A 26,582-nucleotide genomic window follows, 5' to 3' on the forward strand; every position below is an offset into this window, starting at 1 on the left:
AAAAATGAGGAAGAAGCAAAAGCGGAAACCCCTCATAAGCCCATCAGATCTCGTGAGATGTATTCACTATCACAAGAATAGAACGGGAAAGACTGGCCTCCATGATTCATTTACCTCCCACTGGGTGCCTCACACAACATGTGAGAATTCTGGGAAATACAATTCAAGTTGAGGTTTTGATGCAGACATAGCCAAACCGCATCAGCAGGCTTTTCTTAAATGGATTTTTTTCAACCAAATTTAATTCACAATTTTCTTTTATCTTTGAGTGTGTGCAAAAATAGCAGTAGATGGGAATTGTGAAATTCTGTTTCTCAGAGCTGAGAGTAATCTTAGTTTTTTCAGGTGAGCAGAATGCTTATCTTTGCCTCTGAGCATAAATTTTACAAGAGGGAATGTAGGGAGCTATATCTTGTTTTAGAGTTTTAACTTTTTTGAGACGGAGTTTTGCTCAGTCGCCCAGGCTGGAATGCAGTGGCGCGATCTCAGCTCACTGCAAGCTCCACCTCCCTGGGTTCATGCCATTCTCCTGCCTCAGCCTCCCAAGTAGCTGGGACTACAGACGCCCGCCACCTTGCCCAGCTAGTTTTTGTATTTTTTTAGTAGAGACGGGGTTTCACCGGGTTAGCCAGGATGGTCTCCATCTCCTGACCTCGTGATCCACCCGTCTTGGCCTCCCAAAGTGCTGGGATTACAGGCTTGAGCCACCGCGCCCGGCCTAGAGTTTTAACTTTTAAGAGACAAACTTTTAGTTAGCTAAAATACAAATTATTCTTTCACGCCTTCATCTTCACATGGATATTGGCAGCTCTTAATGCTGTTACGTTTAAATTCCAAGAATGGTGACATTTGAGTCAGTCAAATGTATTGATATTGTAAAGATAAAGTTTTACTCGCTTGAAGTCCCATTTGTGAAGTGAATTAAAGTCTTTCTGGCCTAAAATAATGTTCTTTTAAAATTTTGTATTCTATGTAACTGTTTTTTTCTTTAGTCCAAAGCACTTAGAATCTCCACACCGCTAACTGGTGTTAGGTACATTAAGGAGAACAGCCCTTGTGTGACCCCAGTTTCTACAGCTACGCATAGCTTGAGTCGTCTTCACACCATGCTGACAGGCCTCAGGAATGCACCAAGTGAGAAACTGGAACAGATTCTCAGGTTAGTTTGAGCCCTTCCTGCTTTCTAAGATTTGGTTATTGACCATTTTCCAGTTTCCTATTTTTTCATTATTTATGCCTTAATTCACCCATGAATAATTTTGTATCAATTGTATACTGAGTCCTGTTGTGAGTCTGTAGAGGACCTAGCAATAAGATGTATAAGTGGAAGATCTTCTTTCCTCAGATTTTTTTAATATAATACAAGACCCAGTAACTGATAACACCAGACACTAGAATAAAGCACAGAACTGTCTTTGCCAACTGTTCTTTCTTTTTTTTTTTTTTTGAGACAGAGTCTGGCTTTGTCGCCCAGGCTGGAGTGCAGTGGCCAGATCTCAGCTCACTGCAAGCTCCGCCTCCCAGGTTTACGCCATTCTCCTGCCTCCGCCTCCCAAGTAGCTGGGACTACAGGCACCCGCCTCGTCGCCCGGCTAGTTTTTTGTATTCTTTAGTAGAGACGGGGTTTCACCGTATTAGCCAGGGTGGTCTCGATCTCTTGACCTTGTGATCCACCCATCTCGGCCTCCCAAAGTGCTAGGATTACAGGCTTGAGCCACCGCGCCCGGCCTGCCAACTGTTCTTTCAAGATTTCAGAGAGTGGTGGGTGGGGGCAGAGGGAAACTCAGTGAAGATGGGAATTGTCAAAGGCCTTTGTGAAGAGGGTTGAACCTGAGGTAAGTTCTGAAGGGTGACTCAGATTTGAAAAGATTAATGGAGTTCCACATGTTCATAAAGCAGGACAAAAACCACTGTAACTTTTGTAAACTCTATAAAACATCCTTATCCTGGAAAGGAAGTTCACTGCATTTAGTTTCTTTGATCTCCCTGAGACTGGTAGCAATATCACTGAGTTTTAGTTAAAAGCCCAGTAGGTTGAATCTCATCCTCTTACGCATAACCTTTGGCAAGCTGATTTGAAAAGTTACCTCCAAGGTCTCTCTCAGTCCTAAAACCTTACGATATGATGACGTAGACCCAAAAGGACCCCATTTTATTTCTGATGGTGGTATATCAAGAAGACCCTATATGTACACATAAGTAATTTCCCACTCATAGCCAGGCTTCTTAAATGCCAACTACTTTTCCTTTACATTTTCGTGAAGTCTACTTTATTCATAAACTTGATTGTGATTTATACTTAACAAGTTATATCTCTGTGGCCTCTTCCTGAGTCATGTTTTTTAGATGCACCTTGTTTGCCTTGAATTTAGAAGCATTTTGTAAATACATTTCAGAAGCCATCTTAATCTCTGTATCTTCCAGATCTCTTTACAGTTTCTAACTAGGCATAACAGCATTTTAAATCTTAGGTACCATTAGTGGGGTTAAATATTACCAGTAAATACTAGGTAAAATAAAGGGTCCTGTTTTTGTAGAAAGGTATTTGTGTGTATGTTCCCAGAAAACTTCTGCTTATATATGTATTCAATAGTTATCTCTAGCAGGACTATAATTGATTTTATTCTCTTTGTAATTTTTTAAACTTTTTTCACAAAGAATATGTATATAATTATATATATATATATGTGATCAAGATAAAAACAGTTGTTACAAAAAGCTTACATGGTGATAATTTGTATAATGCTTCTGCATTGAACATATATTCCTTTCTAATAATAAAAAGACTGAAATAAACCTCATTTGTGGGAAAAAATGTAGAATGCCAGGAACAGTTTATATGAGTCTGTAGTATGGGTGTTACACCCCTTCATTCTATTTTCTTCCAGGTGTTCTTAATGGGAGTTGTACTGCCCTCTACGGAAATAGTTAAGGGCAATTTTGGATCATCAGTGACTGGGGGATGTGAAGGACAGGTGGGGGACAGTCATAGCCATCGAATGGGCCCAGGCCAAGGTTGCTAAACTTCCTGCAGTGAAAGGTGTAGCCCCGGCCGGGCGAGGTGGCTCATTCCTGTAATCCTAACACTTTGGGAGTCTGAGGCGGGTGGATCACTTGAGGCCAGGAGTTCGAGACCAGCCTGGCCAACATGGCCATCTCTACTAAAAATACAAAAATTAGCTGGGCATGGTGGCAGGTGCCTGCAGTCCGAGCTACTTGGAGGCTGAGGCAAGAGAATCACTTGAACCTGGGAGCTGGAGGTTGCAGTGAGCCAAGATTGCACCACTGCATTCCATCCTGGATGACAGAGTGAGCTGTCTCAAAATATATAATATAAATAAATATATAAAATAAAAGGTGTAGCCCCACACAAGAAAAGTTTTTTTTCATTCCAACTGGTAATACCACCACCTTTGAAAAGGAAGTATAGGATCTCTTGGATTAATTTGGGAAGTGTATAGTTTCTGTTCAGAGTGTTTTATATTTACATGTTAGTGAAATTATAGAAACATTTTATCCCCTTGTGACTTGCCAGGACCTTTAAATTATGTTATTTCTCATTATCTTTTTAGGACGTGTTCCAGAGATCCAACCCAGGCTATTGCTAACAGACTGAAAGAAATGTTTGAAATATATTCTCAGCATTTCCAGCCAGATGAGGATTTCAGTAATTGTGCTAAAGGTAAGGTTTAATATGGTTATTCTGCTCTTATGTTTGAAGTTAAACTAAATGGAATCATTTCTTACTAACTAAGAAAGATGAGGAAAAGATTTATGACTTTAGACTGAGGGCTAGGATATGGCTGTCCAATTTTTCTGGTCAACCAAGTGATTTCTGAGCCCTTCTCAGTAAGATAGAAATTTTAGAGTGGTATTTTTATTTTAATGGACTTCTGATGCTTTTTTATCTGCAAATCTTTAGTTGTTTTTTTTTTTTTTTGTAAACTGGAAATTAAATAGAAGCATAGTGATTCTTCGGCATATTGAGAATAAGGACAGAAGATATCACTGTTATGGGCCCTGGCCTAGGAATTGTTTGATGTCAGGAATTGGAACTAAGTAGGTGTAGAATAGTAAGCCAGTTACATACCTCTTAGCGTGGGTTTGTTTTGTTCAACCATAGAGGGGAAAAAAGGGTGTAAGTCTTAAATGATATTATAGTTCTTTATGTGCAAATTCATTTAATAATTTTAGAAAAATGTGACTGTTACCATGAAGAAAATTAAGGTATCTTAGGGATAATTAAAACACCAGTCATAAGAAGTTTGCGTATCTAAAGTATTGGGTTGGTTTTTAAATTTTATTTTGTGAGTAAAGAAGGAGGAATGGGCCTTTATTTTCTTTGTGTGCCATTTTTGTGGATTTTTTTTTTATTATTTCTACAGAAATTGCCAGCAAACATTTTCGTTTTGCGGAGATGCTTTACTATAAAGTATTAGAATCTGTTATTGAGCAGGAACAAAAAAGACTAGGAGACATGGATTTATCTGTGAGTAAAATAACCAATGTATTGATCAGTGCAATAAAACATAATTTCCTTCCTGCCCCATTCTGTAGGTTGTTTTTTTTACTTTATTTATAGTCTCCTTTCATGCACAAAAGTTTTTAATTTTGATGAAATCCAATTTATTTTTTCACTAGTTGCCTGTGCTTTTTTTTTAAATATATGTATGTATGTATTATTTGAGACGGAGTCTTGCACTGTTGCCCAGGCTTGAGTATAGTGGCACGATCTCGGCTCAATGCAACCTCCGCCTCCTGGGTTCAAGCATTTCTCCTGCCTCAGTCTCCCAAGTAGCTGGGATTATAGGCGTGCGCCACCATGCCCAGCTAATTTTTATATTTTCAGTAGAGACGGGGTTTTGCCATGTTTGGCCAGGCGGGTCTGGAACCCCGGACGTCAGGTGGTCTGTGCACCTTGGCCTCCCAAAGTGCTAGGATTACAGGCGTGAGCCACTGCGCCTGGCCTGTTGCCTGTGCTTTTGGTGCCTCAGTAGCTTTTAATTAAAAAATAATAATTGTTTACAATGTTGGAAAATTATAAGCAAAAAGAAGAAAATAAAAATCACCTATGATTAATGTCATCCTGTGATAAACATACTGACTTTTGGTACACGGTCATCTAGCCAGTCACCTGCCTGCTTGCCTTTCTGTTTTTTTGGGTTTGTTGTTGAGACAGAGTCTCACTCTGTTGCCCAGGCTAGAGTGTAGTGGTACAATCTTGGCTCACCGCAACCTCTGCCTCCCAGATTCAAGCGATTCTTGAACAGTATTGCCCAGGCTGGTCTCAAACTCTGGACCTCAGGTGATCTGCCCCCCTCGGCCTCCCAAAGTGCTGGGATTATAGGTATGAGCCACCCACCTGGCCCCTTTCAATTTTTTTTTTTTTTCTTTTTCTTCTCTTTTTTTTTTTTTTTTTTGAGCCAGAGTTTCGCTCTTGTTGCCCAGGCTGGAGTGCAGTGGTGCAATGTCGGCTCACTGCAGCCTCTACCTCCTGGGTTCAAGTGCTTCTCCTGCCTCAGCCTCTTGAGTAGCTGGGACTACAGGTGGGTGCCACCACACCTGGCGAATTTTCTATTTTTAGTAGAGATGGGGTTTCACCATGTTGGTCAGGCTGGTCTCGAACTCCTGACCTCAGGTGATCTGCCCACCTTGGCCTCCCAAAGTGCTGGCATTACAGGTGTGAGCCACCGCGCCCGGCCCCCCTTTCAGTTTTTAATAGCACTGACTGTAAATACTGTTTTGAAACATCTTTCCCTGTCATTGTTCTTCTAAGCATCAGGGTGTGTGTGTATTTTGGTTAGAGATGTAATCTCTTTTAAGATATAATAGGTAAGGTTTTAAAAGTCTCATACATTCCTTTAATATATTTCCTCCACTAAAAAATGGGCTTTATTTATATAATTAAGAAAGGTTTTGTAAGAAAATAAGCACACACTTTGCACTCAGTCAGAAAATGAGACTTTCTTTGGTATTTTCACTTAAATTCACTGGGTATGAGATGACTTTTTAGACTAAGTAAATGTTTCTGAATGCTAATAACTTTATTTTATAGGGTATTCTAGAACAAGATGCCTTCCACAGATCTCTGTTGGCCTGCTGCCTTGAGGTCGTCACTTTTTCTTACAAGCCTCCTGGGAATTTTCCATTTATTACTGAAATATTTGAAGTGCCTCTTTATCATTTTTATAAGGTATTTTTTAAAATATGATACTAATGTGGATATTGTAAATGAGACCAACTTCCTGTTGTTAGTCATTTAGTTCAAGTTAACATCTAAGTATATTTATTCTGTTTTTAATTACATAATTAATCACTATTTGTGGAGTAGAAAAGAAATAGAATCTTAAGACCTATGTAAATTTTTTAATATTGTATGAAAGATCCATTTTGGGTAAAAGCTTTGATTCCTTTCTTTATGTAATAACAGTTTTTAGAATACTGTGATTTTTATGAGATGAGAAGGCTTAAAAAAAGTAGCACACATGTCACTAGCTAATCTTGTATAGCAGCCTTTTTTTATTTTATGAAAATTAAATACCACTGAAAATGTCAGAAAAAAATAAAGGTTCTCTTTCATGTGTTACAGAGAGGCATAGAGTTAAAGCATTGATTTGGTAGCTATTTCTTGATACTGAGTTAGCATATGAGTTTATCTTAACTCTCATAGTCAAAACTAATTTTTATAGTGGCATAGATTAAATGTTTAGAGATTTTTATATGAAATTTTCAGAGTAATGTTTTTCAACCTCAATATACATGTATTTTCATTAAAAACTTTTGAAATACATCACAATGTAAACCATTTTATGTAATTCACATGGTTTGAACTATAATTATTTACAAAGACAGTAAAAGGAAGAGCAGCTGTTTCAAAATAATATTTCAACTTGTAATTTTTGACTAAATTTCTTGTCTAAATATTTTAAAATATTTAATAATTATTATTCAGTGAACCAGGACATTTTTTATTTCAGGTGATAGAAGTATTCATTAGAGCAGAAGATGGCCTTTGTAGAGAGGTGGTAAAACACCTTAATCAGATTGAAGAACAGATCTTAGATCATTTGGCATGGAAACCAGAGTCTCCACTCTGGGAAAAAATTAGAGACAATGAAAACAGAGTTCCTACATGTGAAGAGGTTTGTGAAAATAACATCTTTTTATGAGAAAAATACATCAATATCTAATCTATTAATAATCCTTTTGGGGATGGGACGGTGGCAGTTGGGTTTAATATGTTATAATTAATTACACCTTGTTATGAGAAAAACTTGGGACTGTAACGTCGTCCCTCTCTACCCGCAAATTGGGAAGGTGCCAAGAGACAAAGAATGACTCAGACAAGTCCAGCTTGGCAAGTAGATATGTTTATTAAGATCTAGATATGTAGGGGCTGGGCGCAGTGGCTCATGCCTGTAATCCCAGCACTTCGGGAGGCCGAGACCGGTGGATCACCTGAGGTTGGGAGTTTGAGACCAGCCTGACCAACATGGAGAAACCCTGTCTCTATAAAAATACAAAAAATTAACCAGGCGTGGTGATGCATGCCTGTAATCCCAGCTACTTGGGAGGATGAGGCGGAAGAATTGCTTGAACCCGGGAGGTGGAGGTTGCGGTGAGCCGAGATTGTGCCATTGCACTTCAGTCTGGGCAACAAAAGCGAGACTCCGTCTCAAAAAAAAAAAAAAAAGACTTACATATGGAGGAGGCAGAGGTGGTGGGGAAAAATAAAATACTTATATACAGGGTACTCCTAGGTAGCAGCAGGACAGCTCTAGAGATCCTCACCACCTCCCATCGCTAAGCTGCTAATTTTCTGGCTCTTTGCCTACTATGTGTGTGCATGATGGGACTGTTTTCCTTGGTAGTTTCTCAGATCCTCTCGGGGATGTTTGGGTTATCAGGGACACCTGCTCCTTGGCTGGGCATCATGGCCTTGGCTCACTACCCAGCCTTCAGGGTTTAGGCAGCAGACATACACCCTTCAGTAAGGTAAGTGACCTATCATACTTCACCCCATGTCAAAGAGGAAACGAGTCAGATAATTTGTAGTTGTCCTAAGATTTTGGTGACAGAGTAAAAATTCAGTGTTCTTTCTTGATTTCCTTATCAAGTTTCTCTCCCATAGAGCAGTGGTCCAACCTTTTTGGCACCAAGGACCAATTTCATGGAAGACAGTTTTTCCATGGACAGGGTTGGGGGTGGGGGAGATTTTGGGATTCAAGTGCCTTACATTTATTGCACACTTTATTTCTCTTATTATTACGTGGTAATATATAATGAAATAATTACATAATTCACCAAAAGGTACAGTCAGTGGGAGCCCTGAGCTTGTCTTCCTGCAACTAGATGGTCCCATCTGGACGTGGTGGGAGACAGTGACAGATCAGTAGGTATTAGATTCTCATAAGGAGCATGCAAACTAGATCCCTTACGTGTGCAGTTCACAATAGGGTTCACACTCCTATGAGAATCTAATGCCACCACTAATCTGACAGGAGGCCAGCACAGGTAGCAATGTGAGTGATGGGGAGCAGCTGTAAATACAGATGAAGCTTTGCTCGCTTGCTCACTTGCCTGCCACTCACCTCCTGCTATGTTGCCTGGTTGCTAACAGGGTCCATGGCCCAGGGGTTAGGGACCCCTGCTTTAGAGTGGTTGATATTCAAACTCTCCAAACCAGTAATGAAGGTTGACTCATATTTAGTATCCAATTATAAGGTTTTGCATTTTTTGACTGCTAAAAGTTTTTTTTTTTTAACTTTATTATGAAAATGGGAAAGACAGCTCATTTTATTTAGATGGAATAATTGTTAAGAGACTTTTTCCGCCTTAGATTACCTGGCATTCTGTGTAACCAATTCTTCACAGGTCATGCCACCTCAGAACCTGGAAAGGGCAGATGAAATTTGCATTGCGGGCTCCCCTTTGACTCCCAGAAGGGTGACTGAAGTTCGTGCTGATACTGGAGGTCTTGGAAGGAGTAAGTTTAAAATACTAGGGGAATATTTTGGGGCTTACTATCTGGAAATTTAAATTTTATTTAACCCTATAAGTGAAGTTAATAGGGTATATATTAGAAGAAAATATTCCATGCATTTTTGTGCCACATGAGTCACTTAAAAGAAGGGCCTTTAAAGACTATTTAAGAACACAGGAAAATGCATGATATAACAGGTATCTTTTAAAAAGGATAGACGATAGACTGCTATGTTTATTTAATTTTTTTTTTTTTTTTTTTTTGAGACAGAGTCTCGCTCTGTCGCTCAAGCTAGAGTGCAGCGGCCCAATCTCAGCTCACTGCAACCTCCGCCTGCTGGGTTCAAGCAGTTCTCATGCCTCAGCCTCCTGAGTAGATGGGACTACAGGCATGCGCCACCATGCCTAGCTAAATTTTTGTATTTTTGTAGAGAGGTTTTGCCATATTGGCCAGGCTGGCCTCAAACTCCTGACTTGAAGCAATCCGCCTGCCTCGGCCTCCCAAAGTGCTAGAATTACAGGCATGAGGCACTGCGCCTGGCCAACTGCTATATATTTAATATGATCCCTATTTTTAAAGTGTATGTTTATTTATGAGCATACAAAATGGTGGAAATGGAAAAACCAAACTGTTAAGATCATTGTTGGGTGATAGAATTCCTGGTGATTTCTGTAAAATTTTTAAGGCAAATACGTATTACTTTTAAAATCAGGAGAAATAGAAAAGCCTTCTTAAAGATAGAGCTGCATGATCCAGTTAGGTATAGACAAGGCAGTGAGTTAAGACAACTGAGTATGTTCTACTGTGTTGAGCTGTGCTACCCTAGTTAATGACATTAGTGCTGGCCCAAGAAATACAGAAAAGGGCAGTTTTGCTATCCATCTGGTTTATATTTTTTAGGCAGCTGCTTAGAAGATCTGCAAGGTGAAAGGTTTTAGTTTACAATATGTGAGATAGAACTGCTTTTTAAAGAGCAATTCAGTAAATCCAGAGAGTTCTAAATCCTTGGATCCAATTCAAAGAATATCCTTATTTCTAGATCACTTTTATAATGTAATTGGTAAGAACTGGCTACAGAAGAAATACCATTTTTAAAGTCAGGAATCACTCTAGGCTGGGCATGGTGGCTCATGCCTGTAACCCCTGCACTGTGGGAGACCTAGTTGGGAGGATCGCTTGAGCCCAGGAGTTCAAGACCACCCTGGGCAACATAGCAAGATGCCATCTCTACCCCCCAAAAAAACAAAAATCACTCTAGGTCAGTGTATACTTAATAGACATGGAGGATCCTTATGAAAAGTCCTTATTTTTGAAAGATCTGACAGTTGGTCTTTCTTAGTCTATTTTTGTAGAATTTTCCCTTCCCTGATGTACAGATTAGGAAGACTTGACTTTAAACTTCATTTTCTTTGTACTTATCACTTCTCAGTTTTCCTGAGATCTCTTGATATTTTATAAGAAAACATGATCATAATCTATTCTTTCTGATTCTGCAGCATTGTATCAAACACAAATCTAGTAAGTTTATTTACTTTTGTATCATCTGGAAATAGAAATGTTAAGCCACAGTTTGTTAGTATTTACTCCTATCAATACTCCTTACAAACTTCCTACATATATTTTTAAAATTTAAAAACACACTGATGCACAGCTCTTAGAGGTGGACACAGAAGAAGGAAGAAATGCTTCTCAAAAATTCATACATTATTGTGAATACTTAAAAATAGACTAAGCCTTAATAGGTTGTTGAGATAATGAAGAAGTTTTACAAACAGTGGTGATTGTTGTGGCCACATTGTAAATGTAATTGATACCACTGAATCGTACACTTAATCATACACTTAAAAATGGATGAAATGGTAAATTTTGTTATATAAATATGTATAAATATATATTTATATATTATAAGTATATATTTATATATAAATATATATTTATATTATATATATTTTATACCCACAATTTTAAAAACTAGCCTGTAATACCAGCACTTTGGGAGGCCAAGGCAGATGGATCACCTGAGGTCAGGAGTTCGAGACCAGCCTGGCCAACATGGTGAAACCCCATTTCTACTAAAAATACAAAAATTAGCCATGCCTGGTGGCATATGCCTCTAATCCCAGTTACTCAGGAGGCTGAGGCACAGGAATCACCCAGGAGGCAGAGGTTGTAGTGAGCCAAGATCAGGCCACTGCACTCCAGCCAGGGTGATAGAGTAAGACTCTATGTCTCAAAAAAAAAAATAACAATTTACCTCAAACCATTGAATTGTACAATTTAAGTGGATGAAATTTATGGTATATAAACTGTTTTTTAAAAAAAATTATGCTTAATTGAATCCAAATCATGCATGTCTACCTTGCTTAAGAACATTATTGAGTTTTAATAATTTTTATATGTGGAAAAAGACAAAGATCAAAATTGATAAAACTGGTGGTGGAATGCTCCTAGATTACATACTACCAATCATGTCCCCTTATCAAGTAGTGGCTCTGTAGTAAAATCACATCTTACGTGAGTGGTAGGTGGAAACTAAATATGGCAGAAAATATTATAGAAAAATGTAGTACAGAAAAAAAGGGTAATTCCTTAAATCATGAAGGTTCTTTAGTAGTGGAAGACAGAGTCGGGTCTGATTTGGGAAAGGGGGAGTGGAGAAAGGAACACTGCAAGACAAAAAATTCCATTTTAAAATTTTGCTGTCAGTTGTGTTCACTGAACACTAATGAAAACTTACTAATGGATATAGGTAAGATGACTTCTGTAATTCTTGTTTGCTTTATGAGTTATGAAGTATTTCAAAAACTGTAGTTATTTTTGAACATAACAGCTTGGATAGAAGTCAGATCTGAGTCTCCTTGAGTGAAATGCTTTGTTTGATTTGTTTTGAACCTAGGCATAACGTCTCCAACCACATTATACGATAGATACAGCTCCCCACCAGCCAGCACTACCAGAAGGCGGCTATTTGTTGAGAATGATAGCCCCTCTGATGGAGGGACACCTGGGCGCATGCCCCCACAGCCTCTAGTCAATGCCGTCCCTGTGCAGAATGTATCTGGGGAGCCTGTTTCTGTCACACCGGTTCCTGGACAGACTTTGGTCACCATGGCAACCGCCACTGTCACAGCCAACAATGGGCAAACAGTAACCATTCCTGTGCAAGGTAAGGAAGGCAGAGTTGGATATTGAGTTCCTTCTCTGTGGCATGTATTGAAAAGTTACCCGAGGTTTGGCTAGAGTGACATAGGGGACAGAGGAGTGATGGGGAGACAGCGTTTGTTTGGGAGAGGAGAAATTGTAAACCTCTGCCTGGAGAACCTCTTCTTATCAACATTTTCTTCATGCTTTTTTTCTCTGTCACAAACTAGGTATTGCCAATGAAAATGGAGGGATAACATTCTTCCCTGTCCAAGTCAATGTTGGGGGGCAGGCACAAGCTGTGACAGGCTCCATCCAGCCCCTCAGTGCTCAGGCCCTGGCTGGAAGTCTGAGCTCTCAACAGATGGCAGGAACAACTTTGCAAGTCCCTGGTCAAGTGGCCATTCAACAGATTTCCCCAGGTGGCCAACAGCAGAAGCAAGGCCAGTCTGTAACCAGCAGTAGTAATAGACCCAGGAAAACCAGCTCTTTATCACTTTTCTTTAGAAAGGTAATTTTTCACGTACTCTTACCAGAGCATGAGCTTGGGAAATACAAGTGTTAAACAAAGTTTGAAATGTTTTTGTTTGTCTCCTAGGTATACCATTTAGCAGCTGTCCGCCTTCGGGATCTCTGTGCCAAACTAGATATTTCAGATGAACTGAGGAAAAAAATCTGGACCTGCTTTGAATTCTCCATAATTCAGTGTCCTGAACTTATGATGGACAGACATCTGGACCAATTATTAATGTGTGCCATTTATGTGATGGCAAAGGTGAGTACTATTTTTGAATTGTAAAGGCAAATATAGGTCTTCATTACTGAGAACATTTTTTAACCGCTTTCTTGAAATACAATTTACATGCTCTATAATTCATCTATTTAAAATGCACAACTAAATGGGTCTTAGTATATTCACAGATATGTGCAGTACTCACCACAATTTTAAAACAATATTCCATTATATAGTTATATGAGAGTATTTTTATCCATTTATTAGGTAATGTATATTTTAGTTGTTTCTACTTTTGGCTATATGCATAATACTGCTATTAGCATTTGTGTTTGGGTTTTTGTATAGACATATATTTTCATTTCTCTAGGGTATATACCTAGTAATGGATTGGCTGGGTCATACATTAACTATGTTTTAACCATTTAGGGAATTGCCAGACTGTTTTCCAAAGTACTGTACCATTTTACACTTACACAGGCAATATAATAAAGATTTTAGTTTCTCCACTTTCTCATTAACACTTATTATCTTACTTTGTTTAAATTACTTATTGAGGAGAAATTCACATAACATAAAATTAACTGGGTTTTTTGGGGGTTTTTTTTGTTTGTTTGCTTTTTGAGATATTGTTTCACTCTTGTCGCCCAGGCTGGAGTGCAGTGGTGCATCTCAGCTCACTGCAACCTCTGTCTCCCAGGTTCAAGCGATTCTCCTGTCGTAGCCTCCCGAGTAGCTGGGATTACAGCCATGTGTCACCATGCCTGGCTAATTTTTGTATTTTTAGTAGAGATAGGATTTCACCATGTTGGCCAGGCAGGTCTCAAACTCCTGACCTCAGGTGATCCGCCCGCCTTGGCCTCCCAAAGTGCTAGGATTTACAGGCATGAGCCACCGGGCCCAGCCAAATTAACTATTTTAAATTGAACAATTCAGGAGCATTTAGCACATTTACAGTACTAAGTGTGATCAATGGTTGTATACTTACCACCTCTATCTAGTTCCAGAACATTTCTGTACCTGCAAAGTAAAACTCCTTTCCTGTTAAGTAGTTTCTCCCCATTCTACCTCCCACAGCACCTGGCAATCAGCAATTGGCATTCTAGCTGTATGGATTTATTTGTTCTTAATCGTTTATAGAAATGGTACAATAAGTGACCTCTTGTGTATGGCTTCTTTTATTTAGGATAATATTTTCAAGGTTGATCTATGTTGCAGCATGTATCAGTACTTCATTCCTTTTTATGACTGAATGATATTCCATTGTATGGATAGGCACAATTTTTTTCTCCACTCATACAGTGATGGATATTTGGGCTGTTTCCACCTGTTGGCTATAGTGAATAGCGCTGTTGTGAACAGGTATATCATGTACCTGTTTGAGTGCCTGTTTTCAGCCCTTTTGAGTTTATTCCTAGCAGTGGAACTGCAGGGTCATATGGTGATACTATGTTTAACTTTTTTGAGGAATCCACGGTACCGTTTTCCACAGAAGCTGCACCATTTGACATTGCTACCAGTAATGCACAAGAGTTCCAGTTTCTCCACATCCTTGCCAACTTATTTTTATTATAGCCTTCTTAGCGGGTATTGGGTGGTATATCATTGTGGTTTTGATTTTCATTTGCCTGATGACTAAGGATGTCAAGCATCTTTTCATTTGCTTACTGGCCATTTGTATATCTTATGTGGAGAAATATCTTTAAATCCTTTGCCCATTTTTAAATTGTGTTACTATTGAGTTGTTGGAGTTCTTTGTTTTGGATATAACTACCTTCTCAGACGTATGACTTGCAAATATTTTCTCCCATTTGGTGTATCTTTTCACTTACTCGGTAGTGTCATTTGAAGCATAAAATTTTTAATTTTGATGAAGTCCAGTTACCTGTTTTTTGGTTTGTTACTTGCACTTTGGGTGTCCTAAGAATCTGTTGCCAAATCCAAGGTCACTAAGATTTATCCCTGTGTTTTCTTTTGATTTTTATAGTTTTATCTCATAGTTAGGTATTTGATCAAATTTGAGTAATTTGTGTATTGTATGAGGTAGTAGTCCATTTCCATTCTGATTATGTGGCTGTGCAGTTGTCTCAGCACCATTGAAAAGAAGTTTTCCTTCCTCACTGAATGGCCTTGGTGGCCTCCTTGAAAATTAGTTGACCGTTGACAACATGTGGGTTTATTTCTGGACTCTAAATTCTATTCCATTGGACTATATGTCTATCCTTATGCAATACCATATTCTCTAGATTAGAGAGTTGCTTTCTTATAAAGTTTTGAAATTGGGAAATATGAGTGCTCCTACTTTTTTTTTCTTTTCAAGATTATTTTCAGAGTCCCTTGAAAAATGAATTTTAGAATCAGATTATCAGTTTCACAAAGGAATCAGCTAGGATTCTGATAGGGTTGTACTGAATCTGTAGATCAGTTTGGGGAGTATTGCCATCTTAACAATTTTATGTCTTCTGATCCATAAACATAGAATGTTTTTCCATTTATTTAGATCTTCCATTTTTTTTAACAATGTTTTGTACTTTTCAGAGTATGTTTGCAATTCTTTCGTTAAATTTATTCCTAGTCTTATTGATGCTGTTCCAAGTGTAGTTGTTTCATTGTTAACGTGTTCATTGCAAGTGTATAGAAAAACATTTTTGTATATTGATCTAGTATCCAGCAGCCTTGCTGAACTTATTAGTTCTAATAGTTTTGTAGTAGATACCTTAGGATTACTATGTAGGAAATCATGGAATTTGCTTATAATTTTACTTCTTGTCCAAACTGGATGCCTTTTATTTCTTTTTCTTTCCTAATTATCTTGCTACAACCTCCAGTACAGTTGAACAGAAGTGTCGAAAGCAGAAATCCTTGTCTTGATCTTAGGTGGAAAGCATCTAGCTTTTCACTATTAAATTACAATTTTTTCCATAGATGCCCTTTATCAAGTTGAGGAAGTTCCCTTCTTTTCCCAGTTCATGGAGTGTTTTTTACCATGAAAGGGCATTAGATTTTGTCAAATGCTTTTTTTGTGTCCATTGAGATGATTGTGTGTTTATTGTTTTTTTTAATTCTATCAATATAGTATATTACACTGATTAATCTTCCTATGTTAAACCAGCTTTGCATTTCTGTTGTAAATCCCTCTCAGTCATGGTGTATAATTCTTATTTTTTTTTTTTTTTGAGACAGTGTCTCGCTCTGTTACCGAGGCTAGAGTGCAATGGTGAGATCATAGCTCACTACAAACAGTCCTCCCATCTTTGACTCCTGAGTAGCTGTGACTACAGGCACATACTACCATGCCTGGCTAATTTTTAAACTTTTTTGTAGACAGGGTCTACCATGTTGCCCGGGGTGGTCTCGAACTCCTAAGCTCAAGCAGTCTTCATGCCTCAGCCTCCCAATGTGTTGGGAGTATAGGCTTGAGCTACTGTACCCGGCTGCTATAATTCTTTTCTTTTTTGTTTTTGAGATGGAGTTTCGCTCTTGTTGCCCAGGCTGGAGTGCAGTGGCACGACCTTGGCTCACCACAACCTCTGCCTCCCAGGTTCAAGCAATTCTCCTGCCTCAGCCTCCCAGGTAGCTGGGATTATAGGGATGTGCCACCACCCTGGGCTAATTTTGTATTTTCAGTAGAGACGGGGTTTCTCCATGTTGGTCAGGCTGGTCTCGAACTCTCAACCTCAGGTGATCCACCCGCCTTGGCCTCCCAAAGTGCTGGGATTACAGGCATGAGCCACGGTGCCCAGCCTATAATTCTTTTTATATGTTGCTAGGTTTGGTTTGCTAACAGTTTGTTAAGGGATTTTTTTTTCAATTAAAAAACTTATTTTTTCAAGTTTCCACATGCAGCAGTGATTCCTAAGGAATTTTACCCTTATTCATAAGAGGCATTGGTCTGTAGTTTTCTTGTTATGGCTTTGTCTGGTTTTATTATCAGGGTTATACTGGTCTCATAGAATTGAGTAAGACGTGTTCTCTCCTCTTCTATATTTAGGTATTATTCTTTTTCCTGTACCTTTTTTTTTTTTTTTTTTTTTTTTTAATTTACAGCTGTCTGAAAGACCCATGGATATGAGCTTCTTGGTATTAATGTTTTAAAGTTTGGTAGAATTCAGCAGCGAAGCTGTTGAGACCTGAGATCTTCTTCCTTGTGGGAAGTTTACTGATGAATAATTCCGTCTCTTATTTGTTACAGGTCTATTCAGATCATCTGTTTCTTCTAGAATCAGTTTTGATAATGTATGTCTTTCTAAGAATTTGTCTGTTTCCTCTGGGCTAAATTGTTGGCAAATAATTATATTTCCTTCTGTTCTTTTTTATTCTTTAAGGTCAGTAGTAATGTCCTTTTCCTTTTCTGATTGTACTTTTTGTTTGTTTTGTTTTTTGAGACAGAGTCTCACTCTGTTGTCCAGGCTGGCATACAGGGGCATGATCTTGGCTTACTGAAACCTTGGCCTCCTGGGTTCCAGCAATTCTTGTGCCTCAGTCTCCTGAGTAGCTGGGACTACAGGCCTGTGCCACCTCACCCAGCTAATTTTTGTATTTTTAGTAGAAATGGAATTTCCCCATGTTGCCCAGGCTCGTCTCCAACTCCTGGCCTCAAGCAATCCATCCACCTTGGCCTCCCAAGTGCTGGGATTACAGGCGTGAGCCACCGTGCCCTGCTCTTTGTAGTAGTTTGAGTCTCCTCCCTTTTGTTCTTGGTCTAGCTAAAGGTTTGTCAATTTTCTTGATCTTTTTCTTTTAAAAACCAGCTTTTTGGTTTCATTTATCTATTTTTGTGTTCTTTATTCATTAGTATATAATTTGTTTCCTTCTTTCTGCTTACTTGAGGCTTACTTTTTGCTCTTTTCTATTGTTTTAAGATGGATGTTTAGGTAATTCATTTACTGTTTCTCTTAATATCTTTTTTCCCCAAATCCTTTACGTAGATCTGAGTATCTTTTAAAAGATATCTTTCCGATATCTCAATATCTTTTATTATTTTTTCTGAGACAGCATCTTGCTCTGTCGCCTAGGCTGGAGTGTAGTGCTCACGGCAGCCTTCCTCCAGGGCTTAAGTGATACTCTTCCCTAAGCTTCTTGAGCTGGGACCACAGCCGTGCACCACCATGCTCTGCTAATTTTTTGCAGAGATAAGATTTTGCTGTTACCCAGGCTGGTCTCAAACTCCTGAGCTCAAGCAGTCTTCCCTCCTCGGCCTCCCAAAGTGCTGCGATGACATGCATGAGCCATTGCCCTTGGCCCTTCTTCATTTTTAATGCAAGCATTAACAACTATAAATTTTCCTCCATGCACTGCTTTAGCTGCATGAGTGTTGGTACAGTGTGTCTTCATTTCAGAAGTATTTTCTGATTTCTGTTTTTGACTTGTTTGACTTACTGGTTATGTAGCAGTATGTTGTTAACTTCGTATTTGTAAGTTTCCCAAATTTGTTATTGATTTCTACTTTCATTGTGGTTGAAAACACACTTTGTTTTATTTCAGTTCTTTTAAATATATTAAGAATTGTTTTATAGCCTAGCATATATGGTCTATCCTAGAGAATTTCAAAGTACATTTGAGAACACTGTGTATTCTGTGGAGGTTGGGGAGAGTGTTCCGTAGATGTCCGTTAGGTCTAATTGTTTTATATTGTTAGTAAAGTGTTCTGTTTCCTTGTTGATCTGCCTAGATCTTCTCTCCATTATTGAAAGTGAGGTACTGAAATCTGTAAATATTATTGCTGAACTGTCTACTTTTCCCTTCACTTCTGTCACTTCTCACTTCAAGTATTTTGTGCTGTGTTATGAAGTATGTGTATAACTGTTATAGATTCCTGATGGCTTGATCCTTTTATCATTATGGAATATCCCTTTTTAGTAACTTTTTGTCCTAAAGTCTGATTTATAATGTTATATATAGACACACACACACACACACACAGTCACCCAACTTTCTTACAGTTGCTGTCTGTATATCTCTTTCCATCCTTTCATTTTTGAATGTATTTGTATTTTGTTAATCTAAAATGTCTCCTATAGATAAAATACATTTGGATTTCTTTTGCCTTTTGACTATGTATATAATTGGATTTATATCTGCCATTTTACTTTTTGTTTTCATGTCTTTCCCTTTGCCTTTTCAGCTTTGCTTTTGCATTAGGGTCAATATTTTCTAAAGTAGCATTTTCATGTCAGGTTTCTTTCATTGTGTGTGTATATGTGTGTGTGTGTGTGTGTAGTGGTTGCCCTAGGGCTTCCCATATATATCTTATCAAAAATCAGCTTCAAATTATACTAATTTAATTCCAGTGATATAGAAGTGTTCACTGTTTCGTTACACATATTACATCCATAAATGTACAACTCCACCAGTACATTGTTATAATTATTGATATAATTTTATGACTTCTAAAGTAGCAGAAAGGAAACCAGTGTAAGCGTGTATTTAAAACTTTTGCTATAGTAACTTTATTAATAATTTCTGGTTTTCTTTCTTTCTTTTTTAAGACAGAGTCTCACTTTGTTGCCCAGGCTAGAGTGCAGTGGTTCGCAAACTCAACTCACTGCAACCTCTGCCTCCCGGGCTCAAATGATCCTTCCCGCCTCAGCCTCCCATGTAGCTGGGCCTACAGGGTGCAGGCGTGTGCCACCATGCCCAGCTGATTTTTGTATTTTTTTGTAAAGAGGGGGTATCGCCATGTTGCCCAGGCTGGTGTGGAACTCCTGGCCTCAAGCAGTTCACTTGCCTCAGCCTCCCAAAATGTTGGGATTACAGGTGTAGCCACTACACCCAGCCTACTTCTATTTCTGTTATTCATTCCTGTGTATGTGAGTTGCCATCTGGAGTAATTTCCTTTGCCCAATATGGCTTTGCTCCTGCCTGTGTCCTTTGTACTGGTTTTGGCAAATATATTACATTTTTGTATGTTACAGATACATTATACATTTATTTTATACAATTGATTTTTTAATCAGTTAAGAAAGGAGAAAAAATTGCATTTATACTCTATTTATGATTACATAATTATCTTTACCAGTGCTCTTGGCTTTCTTCATGTATAGTATTGTCCAGGGGCATTTGCTTTTTTGGCTTGAAGAATTTTGTGTAGTATTTCTTGTAAGGGGTTTTGCTAGCAGCAAATTCTGTTTTTGTTTATCTGAGAGTACATTTATTTCACCTTCATTTCTGAAAGATAACTTGCAAAAATTGTGAATATTGATATTTCACAGATAAAAATCTTGAGTAACTTTTTAATAATGGATTCTTAGCTTAATATTTATTCTTTCATCACTGTGAATGTTATTCCACTGCCTCTTGGCCTCTGTAGTTTCTGATTAGAAGTCAAATTTTATTTTATTGGGGTTTCCCTGTAACTGAAAAGTTATTTTTCTCTTGATGCTTTCAATATTTTCTCTTTCTTCGGCTTTGAGCATTTTTACTATGATATATCTGGTTATAGATGAGTTTATCCTACTTGCAAGTCACTGAATGTCCTGGATATGTAATTTAATAAATTTGGGAAGTTTTCAGTATTTCTTTGAACATCTTTTTCTGCTTCTTTCTCTCCTCTCCTGATTCTCCCATTACACTTATGTTGATTTCCTTAATGCTGTGCCACATTTCTCTGAGGCTGTTTATTTTTCTTCATTCTTTCTCTGTTCTCAGATCACACAATCTCTTCATGTTTCCTTTTTTTTTTTTTTTTTTTTGCTACTTCAAATCTATTTTCCCTAGCTTCTAGTGAATTTTTCATTTCAGTTACTGTAATTTTCTACTCCAAGTCTTTTTTTTGAGACAGAGTCTTGCTCTGTCGCCCAGACTGTACAGTGGCTCAATCTCAGCTCACTGCAACCTCCGTCTCCCGGGTTCAAGTGATTCTCCTGTCTCAGTCTCCCTAGTAGCTGGGATTACAGGCACATGCCACCATGCCTGGCTAATTTTTGTATTTTTAGTAGATACTGGGTTTCACCATGATGGCCAGGCTGGTCTTGAACTCCTGACTTCAAGTGATCCACCCTCCTTGGCCTCCCAAAGTGCTGGGATTACAGGTGTGAACCACCGCAACCGACCTCTAAGTCTTGATTCACATATTATTATTGAATTTTAATAGATATTCTTGAATCGATGTATCTTCATTTGCTATATGCCTTTAATAACCATTTCCAGAGACTTTAAATAGCTTTTATATAATTTTCACCCCTTTTACTGGGCAGCAGGTTCACACAGCTCCTCACACTATTATGGTAGAAATTGCTGTATCTCTCAGAGCACTCTTATTGTTTGCCAGGTCACAAAAGAAGATAAGTCCTTCCAGAACATTATGCGTTGTTATAGGACTCAGCCACAGGCCCGGAGCCAGGTAACTACATTTTCTCTGTGGGCTGAAAATAACGCTTAAAGTCTGTGATGAATACAAAAAATTAACCATAGTTGACTCTGTGGCCTTTTTTTCCAAGATAAACACCTGGGACTCTACTTAAGGAAATTTCTGCTTTAATCTTCTTTATTCTTGATGTCACATGTTGATTAAGTTCTCTTTTCCTCAGAAGGCAACAATGTTAAATATTTGATTGCCTTCTTAATTCAGAAAAATCACAAGATAGATAGGAATTAAGAAGTTACTTGGTTTCTATGTCACCATTCTGGTTTAGTAAACATACTATACGTTTAACCAAGAGAATGTCACATGGAAATCTAAAACCCACTTTGCCTTTATTACCATTTGTCTCTGAGAGGCAAATTGGCCAGATCTGTGTATCTGACTTAGAATGACTTGACTTTATGGTTGGGTGCTGTTACCGCGGCGTGGTACTGCAACTAGTACTTGGCATGTGAAGCTAGATGGGCTCTGATTGAATCTTGGATCTGTTATAATTTGAGTTATGTTTCTTAACCTCTTCTGAGGACAACTATTGCTACACAGATTATTGTGAAAAGTAACATATGTCAAGGTCCTATCACCAAGGGTGTGCTCAACAAATACTAGTTTACATCTCCTTCTCATTGTTTCTCTAAAGGTGTATAGAAGTGTTTTGATAAAAGGGAAAAGAAAAAGAAGAAATTCCGGCAGCAGTGACAGCAGAAGCCATCAGAATTCTCCAACAGAACTAAACAAAGATAGAAGTAAGTGGGATCTTTGTGAACTACAAGACAAAATTAGGAGCTTTTCTTACTTTTTAGGACTTGAAGTAACCATTACTAAATGAAATAACTATAGAAACTATGAAAGTGTATAAGCAAAGGGTTTAATGGATCAGTAAACCAAATTCTGGGTGGCAAAATTGTCCATTCCATAGCTTTGGGGCACATATTCTATAACATTTTTCTCCAGGAGAATTAGAGCTTTCAGTGAGGAATCTGCTTGCCTGAGTTCCAGAAAGGTCTGACATGTCAGTTGGAGCCATGCTATGGAAATACCATCCCCTACCTGTTGGTTTGTCCTAAGGCTTAGGTCCTAGAAAACTTAGTGTAACTTATTAATGGACACTACTCAGAAAGCCCTTGCTATGGTTATGGCATAGGGATATCAAGTTAAAATCCTAGCTGAGCTTTGCTTTTTGGTGTGAAGAACAGAGTGCCTATTCACTGTTATTAGCAAGTAATGCAGGTAGCTGTTTCCTTTCTCCTACTTTTTAAAAATTAAAACAATCTATACTAGCAGCTTTTGTATTGACACCCTGTGTTCTCCTGGCTGCAGCCAGTAGAGACTCCAGTCCAGTCATGAGGTCAAGCAGCACCTTGCCAGTTCCACAGCCCAGCAGTGCTCCTCCCACACCTACTCGCCTCACAGGTGCCAACAGTGACATGGAAGAAGAAGAGAGGGGAGACCTCATTCAGTTCTACAACAACATCTACATCAAACAGATTAAGACATTTGCCATGAAGTACTCCCAGGCAAATGTAGTAAGTATGACAGGGATCATTTCATGCTTTTTTCATGAGTACTGAGGAATTATTTATGATTTATATATGGACCATTCACCTAGTCCATATATAAACTAGTTTTGGCCAGGTGTGGTGGCTAACACCTGTAATCCCAGCACTTTGGGAGGCTGAGGCGGCCAGATCACTTGAGGTCAGGAGTTCGAGACCAGCCTGGCCAACGTGGTAAATAAAACTTAGTCTCTACTAAAAATACAGAAATGAGCCAGGCATGTGAAACACATGTGTAATCCCAGCTACTCTGGGGGCTGAGGCAGGAGAATTGTTTGAACATGGGAGGTGGAGGTTGCAGTGAGCTGAGATTGCGCCACTGCACTCCAGCCTGGGCGACAGAACGAGACTCCATCTCATAAATAAATAAGCTAGTTTTACAAATAATTCTATTAAGTAAAACTGAGGAGGTCTGTAATTTACCTAACCAACATAAGTTCTGTTGTTAATCCTTAAACAAGAATAAGATTGTATTTGGAGTCCCTGCAAAGTATAGTAGTACAAGAGACAGGCTACATGGGTTCAAATTGTCTAGTACTTAACAGTAGTGGTAACCTTGCAAATTCATTAAATTTTCTCCGTACCTTGTTTCCTCATATATAAAATGGGAATATAACTAGTTCTTAGCATATGGAGTTGTAAGGATGAAATGACATAATGTATAAAAATTGCTTAAAATAATAACTGGCACAAATTAAGCACTTAAGGTTTGCTATTACAATGTTTTCCTTTAGGTTAAATTATTGCTAATATATCACTCTATCATTCTCAATAAAAATACCTCATTGTAAATTTCTTTTCTTAGAATTACTGATTTTTTTTTTTTTTTTTTAACAGATGGATGCTCCTCCACTCTCTCCCTATCCATTTGTAAGAACAGGCTCCCCTCGCCGAATACAGTTGTCTCAAAATCATCCTGTCTACATTTCCCCACATAAAAATGAAACAATGCTTTCTCCTCGAGAAAAGATTTTCTATTACTTCAGCAACAGTCCTTCAAAGGTGAGCCTAACATCAATCTTGGCCTTCACTAACCCCAAAATGCTTCAGATGCTAGAAAGAGGGTTTGTGCTAAGCCTAGGCACTCATTAGAGTGATAAGAGCTACCAGGGAGCAGTGATCAGTCAGTTCCCATGCAGCAAAACCCAGGATTTGTTTTGTTTTTTTTTTTTTTGCCTTTTTTGAGGGTGGAATTTTAGAGTTGGAAACAGGGTAAGGGATTTGGATTTCTTTTTATCCCCTCTATTTATACATTTTGAACATTTTGCTATAAACCTGAAGTTTGTGTTTATCCCATTTGTAACAATTTTCCATATGTGTTAGGGAAATAAATTTTGGATTCCTTACCAAAGGCCTGTTTCTGGAACAGGCAGTGTCCTCTCGACTCTGGCTAAGGGGAGAAGTTGACATTTTGGACATTGCAGTGCAATAGTCATATTAGCACAGATGTATGTGGCAATAGCCGCCTCATTCTAAGAAGGGGAAGGAAGCTTGAGTCAGGCCTTAATGTTGAAAAGTCAGGGAGCTGCTGAGGTATGGAAGGGCATTCAGTAGGAAGCAGGTAAGGGGAAGAAAACAGTATCCTTGAGGCAGACAGTGATCCAGAGCTCGAATACAGGTATCATGCTATGTTAGCGAGTGGAACTGGATTGTGAAGGCCCTTATATGATGAGATTTGTATTGATAAAGGTTGCTTAGAGGCTGGGCGTGGTGGCTTACACCTGTAATCCCAGCACTTTGGGAGGCCACTGTGGGCAGATCATCTGAGGTCAGGAGTTCAAGACGAGCCTAGTCAACATGGTGAAACCTCATCTCTATTAAAAATACAAAAATAAGCTGGGCATCGTGGCATGCGCCTGTAATCCCAGCTACTCGGGAGGGTGAGGCAGGAAAATTGCTTGAACCCGGGAGGTAGAGGTTGCAATGAGCCAAGATCGCACCATTGCACTCCAGCCTGAGTGACAATAGCGAAACTCTGTCTCAAAAAAAAAAGATTGCTTAGAAATACACACACATATATAGGGCCTGAACTCTTCAAAAATAAAGGTATCATGAGAAAAGAAAATGGTAGAGGATGGGGAAGGTATCATAGAGGAGACTAGGGAGACATGACACCCAAATGCAATGCATGATTTTTGATCCTGCATAGGAAAACACTGCTATAAAGGACATTTTGAGGAAAAACTGAATGTGGCCCTCAGTATGTTTTTTTTTTTTAAGTTTCTTTGGTGTTGATGATGCCTAGTAGATTATGTAGGAGACGGTGCTGCAACTATTCAGAGGTAAAGTGACTCAGTGTCTGCAGCTTACTTTCAAACGGGTTGGTTGCAATATATTTAGGTAGGGAGAGTGTGACAAACAACTCTGACATTAATGATTGATAAGTGGGTGCTCAATGTACTATTTTTCCAACTCTTTGTAGGCTTGAAATCTTTTAAAAAGTTGAGGAAAACAGTCCGGGTACAGGGCTTCATGTCTGTAATCCCAACATTTTAGCTGGCTGGGGTGGGAAGATTGCTTGAGGCCAGGAGTTGGAGACCAGCTCAGGCAACATAGCACGACCCCATCCCTACAACAAATAAAAATTAGCTGAGCATGGTGCCATGCACCTGTAATCTTAGGTACCCAGAAGGCTGAGCCCAAGAGTTCAAGGCTGCAGTGAGCTATGGTCATGCCACCACACTCCAGCCTGGGCGATAAAGTGAGAAGCCCTGTCTCTTTGGAAAAAAAAAAAAAAGTTGAGGAAAACAAACAAGAACAGCAAAAATCTGTTAGAAAAAGTAATAATGGGCCGGGCATGGTGGCTCATGCCTGTGATCCCAGCACTTTGGGAGGCCACAGTGGGCTGATCACCTGAGGTCAGGAGTTCAAGATGAGCCTAGTCAACATGGTGAAACCCCATCTCTACTAAAAATACAAAAATAAGCCAGGCATGGTGGCGGACACCTGTAATCCCAGCTACTCAGAAGGCTGAGGTGGGAGAATTGCTTGAATCCCGGAGGTAGTTTGCAGTCAGCTGAGATCGTGCCATTGCACTCCAGCCTGGGAGACAAGAGCAAGACTCCGTCTCCAATGAAAAACAGAAAATGTAATAATGGAGAAACTTTTCCTATCATAGTAAAAACAAAAAAAGGGTGTAAAGGTGACACATGCTTTGGAATAAATTTCTAACTTTTGAAAACTGGAATAAATGAAGAGATACCATTGTTTCTGAATAAGAAGACCAAATATTTAAAAGATATACTTTCTCCATTACATAGGCTTAGTCTAATTCCAGTGATATTCCTAGTAGGACTGGTTATGAAACATGGAAACATAAATTGGCAGTAACAGCGCCAAAAAGCAACTGGAGTTGGAGGAAATGATTCTGATGGCTTAAATTAGACTCTCATCCTGAAATCGATAAATTCTTTTTTTTTTTTTGAGACAGAGTCTCGCTCGTCACCCAGGCTGGAGGGCAGTGGTGCAATCTCGGCTCACTGCAAGCTCCGCCTCCCAGGTTCACGCCATTCTCCTGCCTCAGCCTCCCTTCCTGAGTAGCTGGGACTACAGGTGCCCGCCACTGTGCCTGGCTAATTTTTTGTATTTTTATAGAGACAGGGTTTCACCTTGTTAGCCAGGATGGTCTCAATCTCCTGACCTCGTGATCCGCCCGCCTGAGCCTCCCAAAGTGCTGGGATTACAGGTGTAAGCCGCCATGCCCGGCCTGTAACCTATAAATTCTAAATGGATTACAGAGTTAAATGGAAAAAAAAACAGAATAATAGACAAAGCAGATGAATTGGAATCATAATACTCAAAAGGTGTCTT

The 26,582-nt window shown here is 38.9% G+C and overlaps 1 protein-coding gene across 5 annotated transcripts in view; it reads left to right on the forward strand.

Moving 5' to 3' along the window:
- The window catches only part of RBL2 (RB transcriptional corepressor like 2), a 127,959-nt gene that overhangs the window by 90,081 nt on the left and 11,296 nt on the right, over positions 1–26,582 (forward strand). For all 5 annotated transcript variants that reach the window (XM_033218404.1, XM_033218402.1, XM_033218401.1 and 2 more), the window contains 13 exons: positions 993–1,159; positions 3,573–3,682; positions 4,386–4,489; positions 6,056–6,193; positions 6,978–7,142; positions 8,875–8,986; positions 11,880–12,149; positions 12,355–12,635; positions 12,723–12,899; positions 21,127–21,198; positions 21,857–21,962; positions 22,537–22,742; positions 23,610–23,774. In XM_033218404.1, the coding sequence (XP_033074295.1) occupies positions 993–1,159; positions 3,573–3,682; positions 4,386–4,489; positions 6,056–6,193; positions 6,978–7,142; positions 8,875–8,986; positions 11,880–12,149; positions 12,355–12,635; positions 12,723–12,899; positions 21,127–21,198; positions 21,857–21,962; positions 22,537–22,742; positions 23,610–23,774 (2,073 nt within the window). The remainder of the gene's footprint in view (positions 1–992; positions 1,160–3,572; positions 3,683–4,385; positions 4,490–6,055; positions 6,194–6,977; positions 7,143–8,874; positions 8,987–11,879; positions 12,150–12,354; positions 12,636–12,722; positions 12,900–21,126; positions 21,199–21,856; positions 21,963–22,536; positions 22,743–23,609; positions 23,775–26,582) is intronic.

The sequence above is a fragment of the Trachypithecus francoisi genome, unplaced genomic scaffold (genome assembly GCF_009764315.1).
Source record: "Trachypithecus francoisi isolate TF-2019V2 unplaced genomic scaffold, Tfra_2.0 Lachesis_group10, whole genome shotgun sequence".
In the NCBI taxonomy this organism is placed as follows: domain Eukaryota; kingdom Metazoa; phylum Chordata; class Mammalia; order Primates; family Cercopithecidae; genus Trachypithecus; species Trachypithecus francoisi.